The sequence below is a fragment of the Parasteatoda tepidariorum genome, chromosome 3 (assembly GCF_043381705.1).
Source record: "Parasteatoda tepidariorum isolate YZ-2023 chromosome 3, CAS_Ptep_4.0, whole genome shotgun sequence".
Taxonomy (NCBI): Eukaryota; Metazoa; Arthropoda; class Arachnida; order Araneae; family Theridiidae; genus Parasteatoda; species Parasteatoda tepidariorum.
In genome coordinates, this window is record NC_092206.1 from 44884003 (window position 1) to 44894768 (window position 10766).

General features: G+C 26.9%; 1 protein-coding gene across 1 annotated transcript in view; it reads right to left on the minus strand.

Annotated features, from left to right (window-relative positions):
- LOC107439542 (acetylcholine receptor subunit alpha-like 1) overlaps positions 1-7823 on the minus strand; it is a 118407-nt gene extending 110584 nt beyond the window's left edge. The window contains exon 1 of the mRNA XM_043050920.2: positions 7280-7823. Within this exon, the coding sequence (XP_042906854.1) occupies positions 7280-7480 (201 nt within the window). The 5' untranslated portion in view covers positions 7481-7823. The remainder of the gene's footprint in view (positions 1-7279) is intronic.
- Between the last annotated feature and the right edge of the window lie 2943 nt (positions 7824-10766).

The following is a 10766-nucleotide window of genomic DNA, read 5'->3' on the forward strand; positions in this document are numbered from 1 at the left end:
ATAAAAAAAATTATTTTATCGTTAAATACGCAAAAACATACATATTATTATTCAAAAGTCTAAACGCTTGGAAATTTAATATCATTCGAGTCGCTTAAACTGAAAAAAAAGATTGATTTGAATAATGGTAAAAAATTGCCTCAGCGTAAATTGCTCAGTTTTTTTTCTTCAAAATTCTAAAATGCGTAAAAAGTCTAATTTTAAACTATTTTTCAAAAGATGCAGTTCTCAGAATTGTATTGATTCCATTTTATCCAAAAAATCAATAAAGAATCTAAAATACGGTGCACTATATTTCTCAAATTCTGATTGAGTGTCAATCTTGTATTTTATATATGCGAAAGATATTGCCAAGAGTAAGTATCTACAATCAATTGGATAGTGAAAATTAAATAGAGACGAGTAAAATGATATTTAGAATTTTCCACTCCGTCTCTACCCCTTTAAAATTTGAGATGTGCCAGGGGAAAGAGGCATTTTAAATTATTTAATCACGCACATTCGGTAAGAAATTCTACTTTTCATATCTACCTTGACATTTTACTTTTGACCTTTATCGTTTCTTCCGAAATCGATGCAGGCAATTTTTATGAAGAAGATCTCATTTTCTTATATAAAATTCACAAACTCTTCGCGCAAAATAATTCGTTTATACGAACACCGTTCTTCCAATTTCAAGGATAAAATTTTTATGATTCTTTTCAACAGCTTTTTAAATTAAAGGTACAATAATATTTTGTCATGAAAATTGCGAAAAAACTGATATAGCTATGCCGACCGTAAAAGTGTTTACAAATAAAATCTAAACCCACACTGAGATTTTGATTCTGAGGTAATAATTTTTATGTCAATCTAAGGAAAATTGCAAGATGCACAGACAGTAAAGAAAAAAATTTAGAATGTAATTTATATTATTTATTATTAAAAAAACAATATCTGTACTTAAATTACAAAATAGGAGAGAACTATGTTTTTTGCAATACATCTCATTTAAAAAAATAAGTAATATTTCCTCTTAACTCAGAAATTCTTTTAAAAATAAATAATTAATAACTCAACAAACAAATAATGTTGCGTCACATCCAATTGATTTCAAGATTTATTTATTTATTTTTCATGTATAAACTTTTTTATTGGGTTACACAGTTCACAGTTCAGATTTAACTTAAACTTCAGAACAGCGCTACAATTTTTTGGTAGTTTTGATCATTCTTTTTCTTTTTACGCGTTTAAAGAATAAGAGTAAATATTATATATTGATTGCTTATTTTCAATTTCATCATAATAAATCTTTTCATTATAAGAATGAAACTTCCCGAGAAGAATTTAGCATTTCTTACTTAATTCTTTAGCATGCATTTCTTTACTTAAAAACAAAATAAATTATTAAAAAAAATATTATACTTTCTAAAGTCATTTATTTATTCAAATCTCTAGACTGTTTCAATTTCTTTACTTAGCATTTTATTTAGTTTTGTATTCAGATAGATCCTTCAAGCAAATAAATAAAGTTGAATTTATGGAATTATTTTGCATGTTTTGAAAGAAAGTAAATATGAAAATGCAAGAACTTGGTATTTTCTTTATTCCACGTTTCTGAGAAGAATTCGAACACTTCATTTTTTGTTTCGTATTGTTTTTATGTAGCAAATGAAAGATGAGCAAAAAGAAAGTAAATGAAACAAAATATAAGATATTCAAAAGTCATTTGAATTCTTAAAAGTAAAATAATCCGCTCGTAACTTTTGTTGCGCAATATCGATGATCGCAAGAAAACTAAAAAGTAAGCAACATTTATCAGAACAGATAAAATTGCTTAACGGCTTAAATTTAAATTCTGTAAGCAGTACTTAAAGTAATTACTCGTAATATATATCTCAATCAAATATGCATAATTGCATTGTAAAACTCTAAATTAATTATAGGATGAATAGATTTAAGTTTTCTATGCTTAAGCATAAGGAAATAGTTACGCTATAAATAGATGATATTTCTCTAAAAGAAAGCGAAACATAAATATTTATCCAATTGAATATTACTTAATGTATATTTTACAGAAAATTCAATTTTTACTGTATTATTGCCTAATATTTTTACATAAGCATTGAATCTTTGTTTTCGATGACGAAAATGGAAATTGACTGAAGATAAAATTTACCAATTTTCAATCTATAGTAATTCGACGGAAAATTTATTTGAATTTGGAGTGTTCTAAATGCTTTGTTATGATTAAGAAAAACATGCATGATTTTCATATCAAAGACAATATGCTGAGATAAAAAGTATGGTCAAAACTACCAGATTAAGTAAACATTTACAGTATTTCTGGTTCTATAGGAATACTAAAAATTCATTTATTTTATATCGAAGTACTTTGGTATAGATTTTGGTAAAATTGACAATAAAATATGGTTTCATGATAAGTGTTAAAATTTGGCAAATGTGCTAGAGTTTGATAACTTTATATTGAAACCTTTAAGCATAGTATGGAAATCATTTATTCGATTAGATTTACTTTTCATTTTTGTGTTTCTTTACTATATGTGTTGAAATTAGAACTATAATTTTGAAAACCCGGAATTAGAATTCCCGGTTAATCGTTTTGCAATATGTAAGGAAAAATAACCAAATGAATGGTTTAAATACCGTAAATTTTGTTTTTTAACCAACTTTTTTTTATACAAGAAATGTCACTAATATACAGCGTGGTAATTTTACCACAATTTGCTTTCTCTGTGTAGATTATAAAAGGGATATTATGAAAATAATATTATAAAATAGGTTATAAAAATAATCATGCCGTGATTTTATGTTAACTATTACTGTAAAAATTACGGTATATGAGATTGTTTTTAGTTTCGAAACCTGCTCTAGTAAAACCGGCTCCTGTAAAAAGAACCTACAACTTGAGAGTCGGTATTTTTCACTTTAATTTAATTCTGGTTTTCTTTACAATGTACTTCAGACCATACAAAGTTTGTCGGAAATACAATGTGAATGACAAAATCAATTTAAATAATGTACAAAATTTGCGAGAACAATTAACTATAGCTAACTAAACCATTCAAAACTTATCGGAAATACCAAAAAGATGAATAAAATGAACTTGCGTTTAGTAATAACTACTCTTTGAATAAACTGAGATTTTCACCAATTTATTTACGATAACCTTCTGATTTCAGCAATCCTAGCAATATTCCATTATCAAAACCAATTACTAAGAGATTGTGCAAATGGCTATAATATATTTAACATTGATAATGGATTATGCAAATGCTTCAGCTTTTGCATGTTATAGTATATGCAAATAAACAACAAATCATAAATTGTAAACATATAATTAGATATGATGATATATTGAGCGAAATATTTGTATCGTTTGACATTTTCGTTGTTCGACAATTTATGTCCATGTAAACAATGAAGTTTATATAATGTAGACAGATAATTAAATCGGACATTTTGAGTAACTGAATAAATATAATCAATGTTTACAATAAGTGATTCAATTAATGATAGTTGATTGCTTTTCAAATAATAATTACGTGTGTATTTTTGAACTACAACATTTAATTCTAACAGGGGCTTTAGATAAAAATATTAAAGTGCTTGCTTATGGTAAAATAAATCAAACAATTAAATATGTTTGTCACTTGATTGATCATTTTACAAGTTGAAAAACACGTTTTATCCTTGTAATTTAAAATGCTTTCAAAACAGTATTTAAAGTTATGAAACAAAACCTTTATCATGTTTCATAAATCTGAAGAATGTTAATGTGGAATAAAAGTTAAAAATAAATAATTTTCTATTTAATTTAAACATATATTGAAGTAGGTTTTATGTTTTAAATAATTTTATAATTATAAAGTTGATAAGTTTAGGTGCGTTGCCAAAAAAGAAAAGTATTAACGAAATATGAGTGAAACTTTCAGAAATCTTAAGAAAGCTTCAAATATATAAAACCCATAAAATAAGTCAAAAATACAAAGAAAACACGTAAAAAAATATAAATTTTTTTAAAGAGAAGAATATATATATATATATAACGGAAAAAAAGTCTTCTGAAATCTGAATTAAAATTACTTTTAAGAATTACATTTTTAAAATTCTAATTTACTTATGATCACTATGAATAAAAATGAATTTCTTAAACTTCGATTTATAACATTTATAAATAGATTGATAATTGATTTCATCCAGTAATAAAATAAATTATTAAAAATTTCCTAAGCTTTTCTCTAGTTTTATTTTTGGAAAAATAATATTTCCCATGAGATTGTTAGACTTACGAGGGATGCATATATACATGGCTACAGTTACATCTAAGCTCTCTCTGAGTTCTTTTTTTTTCTCTTGCGAAGAGAACTCTTTTATTTTCAGCGAAAAGTTCTTCATAAACTTTTTGAACTTTCTTAACAGTTTTGCTTAGCTACTCGTGCATGCAATTAAGTATGCTAAAAGCCCTTCATTTATGTATAATTAAATATTCATTAAAAGTACAAGTAATTCAATATATAAAAATGAATATTATATTAGAATAAACTTTTGCGGTGAGGAAGCATTTTTGAGGCACTTAACTTTTTCTTGATAAAATGGAGCAATGGAGCAATTTAATATTTTAAATATTCGAAAATAAATCATCAGAAATTGTGAAAGTGATAATTTATTTACTAGAAATGTGCACGTATGAGTCTATTTCGTTTAACAAGTAGTATTCTAAAAACGATTGATTTGAATGGATAAATAGGTATTTTGAAATGTTTGAGGAAATAAATAAAATTATTCAATTGCAAAACATTTCGTTTTCTTCAAATTTAAACTTTCTTTGAACGTAAATTTAAATTAAATTGTTTTGTTAGATATATATGATACGAAATAATATATTAGTATGTTTATCGACAAAAGTGTTGCCCTAAGAAAGAAAATTCTAGTAACATTACCATAATGCATGGTAAGGGTATTTCCGGTAAAAAAAATATTCGGGCAACGAAAACCATTTATCAAAATCATCAATCATTAAAGCCATTCATTTGGAAAATTTCAGTTCATATAGCAATGATTTACAGGAGATTCTGGGTTTCAAAATTACAATCAATTCTTCCCACACATTTATGGAACTGAAAAGTAAATTTAACGGAACAAATGCTAAGCTCAAAGGTATCATAATTAAAAAAAATTCCACATTATCTAAATTTTTCTCTCAGATTATAAAACCATATTTTATCGTAACCAAACTCAACACCAAAATCCTTCGTAAAATTAAAGCAAACTTTTTGGTGTTCCCACAGAGATGGAAACATAGTAGATTTTACCATATTATGATAGTTTTGACCTTACTCTTTTTTCTCAGTGTAGATATTCTTCATTTAAATACAAATTTTATATCTCTTTGTTCAAATTTTTCTTGCATACTCTGTTTAAAAATGTCGCGTGAAATAGTAAACAAACAAAACTTAATTTGCATGTCTACATTAAAATAGTCAAAGAGAATTAAGCTAATGTTTTCGTTATTTTAAATATTGTCCACCATCGGTAAAATAAGAAATCAAAAGTTATTGTAGCCGATGTTTTATAAACAAGTGAAGGAGATGTTCTAATGGACTTTTCTAAATCTTTTCTAGTATGGAAATAAACACAATCTTTATAAACAGCTATAAAATTCTGCTTAATGAAACAAAAATAAACGGTATTTGGATAATTCTACCGTTTATATGGTAACGTTTACTGGAAAAACTGGTTTCCAAAATTATAGTTCTTATTAAAGGATACTTAATTTAAAATACAAAACAGAAAAGTTAATTCAGCCGAATAAATTGTATGATGCCGTGCAAATATTTCCACACTTAACAAGTTTCATGTAAAATTATCAAATTTTTCCACACTGACCAAACCTTATCGCATATTTTAAAACCAATTTTCTTTCGCTAATTTTACCAAAATCATTTCCAAAGCTCTTCGGTAAAAATTACGGAGCTGCTTGGTTTTTCCATAGAACCAAAAACACGATAAATTTTACCAAATTCTTTCTTTTAACACACTTTTTTTAACAATGTAGAGCATACAGCATACTTATTGGGATGCTTTACTTTGAATTTTAATTTTACTTCAAACGCAATACCTTCGAATTTGTTGAAGTGTCGTAAATATAACACTAAAAGAAAGTTTATTACATGTGTAAAATGTTGATACACTTTTTCTGGCTGTATGATAATTAGAAAATAACAAGCATATCCCGAACACTTTAATTTGAATCGTGATGAAGGCACATGTCGTGAAAACAATTTTTTTTTATTAAAGACTTACGAGCTGAATTTTAATATTGAGAGCAAAATTTACTTCTCTTTTTAGATATACAGTACGTAATTTATAAATAACAACATCCATGTAGTAATTAGAAAATAAATATGAATTAATATGATATGAAGTAAATATAAATTATGGTTGCAAAAAAATGAACTTTTTATATTTTTCAACTTAAAATGTTTATTAAACTCTTAATAGCATTTATTGATGATTTACAAGTAAACGTTTTATAACAAATGAGTTTTTCATATCGTGTTTTGAGTTGATGATTTCAGTTGTTAATTTAAATCCATTTTCTAACTATTTTTATTTACGATAATTAAAACTTTGTCGTTTCTAAAATTTTCAGTTGAAACAAAATCACTGCTTTATTCGTGAATGTTAATGAATAAAAGTATTTGTTGCTTTTTGTTTACTCTTCCATAGATTAGTTCTTGGAATAATGAATCATTTCAATTTGACAGTTCTAATTTTCAGACGGTTTTAATATTTTCAGAACGAGACATTAGATTATTTTTTTCTTAGTTCAAAAGTCAGTTGCTATATAGCCTAGTTATCTAAAATAAATGAAATTTCGTCCTTTTGGAAGTTTAAGGAAAGATGGTATTAAGATTACACATAATTCAGTTCATTTTCATCAATTTTAGTTATGGTTGATTAATATACAGACTTTGCAACTTATTGTGCATGCAATCGTTTAATTCACAATATATATATATATATATATATAGCATNATATATAATGTTTTTAATAGAATATAAAATTTCAGGATGTTTACTTTATATTTGTTTTGATGTTTACATTATTCAGCCAATAATATATTTTTACATTACTTGATATTATTCAAATACTTATTAAATATGAGTTAGATGGAACAAGATTTAATTATAAATAGGAGCAATAAAAAATCAATAAATATATGAAACCACCTGTTACGCAGCAAAACATTAAGATATAAAAAAGAGAACTTACTACGTCAATAAGCTGTGAAAGCCGGAGACCCATTTTAACTGTTAACCTGTCTGAGTTATTGCCAACAGGTCGTATGAGGGAATTATAACCATTAATGAGATCATCATAGAGTCTCTTAGTATCATCATTTGCGTGGATCGGGCATAAGAGCAATAAAACTGTAAACGAAAACAAACGCCTGGAGAAAATCGATCGAACCATTTGTTTCGGGTGCGAATTTCATTCGATGCTGCAATGAATTTAAGACGATAAATATTACGTCCAATAATGTCACTCTATGCAAATTCTCGGTTCGAAAAAGTAAACATTGTTCGGCAATTTCTTTTCTTCCGGGTAAAACTATCGTCTGCAGCTTTGGAATATAGCATATCGAACTCAGAAAAGAATCGTAATCGAATTCCTCTTTTAGAACTTAAAAAACTTATTGCTTTTCCTGCATTCGGCAGTAAATTTTAAGAAATTTTTAAGAATTCAACGTAAACACGTGCATAAAACTGTTTTCACTACGCAGCTTTTCACCATGGGAAGAAGGGATAGATTTCCCAGTAAAGCGCGCCAGAGTGTCCTTCCAAAGGACGCGCCCTCTAACGGAGAAAAGACAGCATTTTCTTTTGGTTCTTAGTTTCCATCATTATTATAACTTCGAACAAGATTCCCATTCATAAGTAATTAATTCGTTATTACGGTCGTTATTTTGATTGCCTATGATTGAGGTAATTCGAAATGTTCGCGTGCTCTGAGAAGTGAAACACATATTCTTTTTGTAAATTAGTCATTACGTTGAACCCTTTATACTTTTCTTTTCACATTTTATGCTGGAAAAAGTGCATTTTTTGTCATACATATTTACAAAACACGTTTTTTTGCTTTATTTCTTATTTTAGGCATAAATGATTATTTGAGGTAATAAAGAATGCTATATACAGCAAAATAATAAACACATTCTTCTGTCAAGTGTTCTGATGTCATAAATTGTTTAAATGGGGATTTTTTAGATGATAACAGGAACTTTAATGACAAGAAAATATATATATATATATTGCCCTAAATTTCTTTTGTTTTATCAATGGAGAGAACAAAAAATTTACACTTGTATATAACTTTGAAGACTAGTGAATATTCAGCACCAAATATGTGTGGAAAGATTTCCTAGTGGTTATATATTGTTTAAACCAATTGATTCTCAAATTGATAATTTAAAATAAGACAATTTAGTTTTTTGTAGCAAAAGAAAAAAAATTCTTTTAAGGAATTTCTTAATGGCATTAAATTCTATAAATCAGTTTTTTTTAGTGGAGTCGGTAAAGCATGTATCAATAATACTAAAACTGACCCTACCTTTCAGAAACTAATTATGATATCACTTTGAAATTGCTTAATTAGAGATATTTGAGTTTTTATCAGTTGTGTGCTGTTTTAAAGTTTTGTCGTTAGCAGGAATGCTTTCTGAGTTATGTATGATTTTTTATTAAACATTTAAAAAAAATTAAGGTTCTCATTTCAAAAATTTAGATTCAAAATTCACATTCATTTCAAAATTCTCATTTTAAAAAAAAAAGAGTATTTATTGTAGAGGATATGAGAAATTAAATGCATAATTAATTTTTTTTGTACTGTTACTTAAAATTATTCTAAGATAAAGCATATGTTATTTTCAAAAGAACATAACCTTAAATTATTTCTTAAATGCACAGAATATTTAAATTTTAATATTCTAAAACTTCATTATCAAATTTCTCATACCTAAAATTCATATTGAATTTTTTATAAAATATTTTGTTTGAACTAAATAATTAAACGTTAATAACATGACAAAAAAAAGTAATAAATTTCAAATTTCAGTGCCTTTTGTATTCGATTGGCTAGATGCCTGGTACTACGCCTTCTTCCATTTCATTTTAAATTATGTAAAGTAATTTGGAGAATAAGATAAAGAGATGTGTGCCAAATTGTAAGATGATTAAGGCCAACTTATAACATCACAAACATCTTAACCCAGTTTAATATCACAAGCAATTGACCTTCGACACAAATTGTGCAGTGCTTATAATGGTATAATTTAACTGGCATCCTTCCTTTAAAGCCTCAAAGCTTACCGAATCTGTATATGGATCTTATTTGGCTTACTTGTAAGTAACTGAGTAACTAGCTGAATAACTGAGAAGTCAACTGATCACGATTGATTCACGCAAGTCTCTGTAACATTTCAGTGACTTCCATAGCCTTAAATCATAATTAGGTAAACTTTATTTGCTTACAGGTTATTTATTTATATAAATAAATCTAAGCATACTATGGACGCACATTGAATTTTCAATTAAAATCTGAATTTGGAGGCACAGCAACAATGTATAAGCAAATTCCACTGGTAATCTTTAAGTTTGACAATAATTGGAACGAAATATTTTTCTCTAAATTTTGTAATATCATCTTCCTTTAGGTTAATATTGGCGGGTTTGCTTAATATAACATAATCTTGCATTAACTGTTACTGAAACGCAGATTTTTGATTGGACAAACTAAATCTCAAGTGGTTAAGTGGTTAAAACTTAATTAGAAATATTCTCATGCGCAAAAATAGCGTGGGATGTTGTTTTGTATGAAAAAATATAGTTAAACGAACTTTCGCGCAGGTAAAATACGGCTGAATAAAATCTCAGTGTAACAAAATATCATGAGACGTAATCTCATATGGAAAAAAAATATGGTGCGATATGATCTGAATTAACCATTATCGTAGGACATATTTTTGAGAAGGCAGAAATTCTCTCGTGGCCAGAACTTAAGTAGGAATGTCCTAATCAATGAAATTAAAGTGAGTACGTATTCTTCCTAATTCAACAAAATTAAATGGGATATAATTTTTAATTCACTCAATATCGTAAAACAGATTTTTACATATATAACATATTTTTGTCGTGAACCATCTAAATCCATGAGTGATGTATAGTGTTTCACTACATCATTTTGGTGTAAAATAATTATCACCATTTTTGGTGTTGCGATGCACTAACAGCTACAGCAACTAACTAATACTTTGTTACAATGCAACACTATAATGCAGACGAATCTGCTATTGATAAATTTAAAAAATAAAAGTCACACAAAAGGTTTTTTTTAAAATCTGGAATAGTTTTGTTTTTAAAGAAAAATTTTAATGAAAAGGCTTATAATCATGGTATTTAGTGACCTTACCAAACCAGAAATAAAGCTTGAACTCTAAATTTATCTTTCTATGTGAACCAAACGGTTTAATCTTATTCTTTTGACTACCATGAAATGATGCCAACTTTGATGAGGAAAGAGAAATTGGAGCATCGGTTGACTGCATTCCATTTAAAAAATGTATTTTGTGAACATAAATCTTCCCGATTCAGTACAAAAAAAATATAAAAAAGCTAGCTTCGAAAAAGTGGCCAAAGAACATGTTTCAATGATATTTTTTCCAAGGAGTAAGAGAAACTCTTTTAATTTGTAGGAGAAGTAA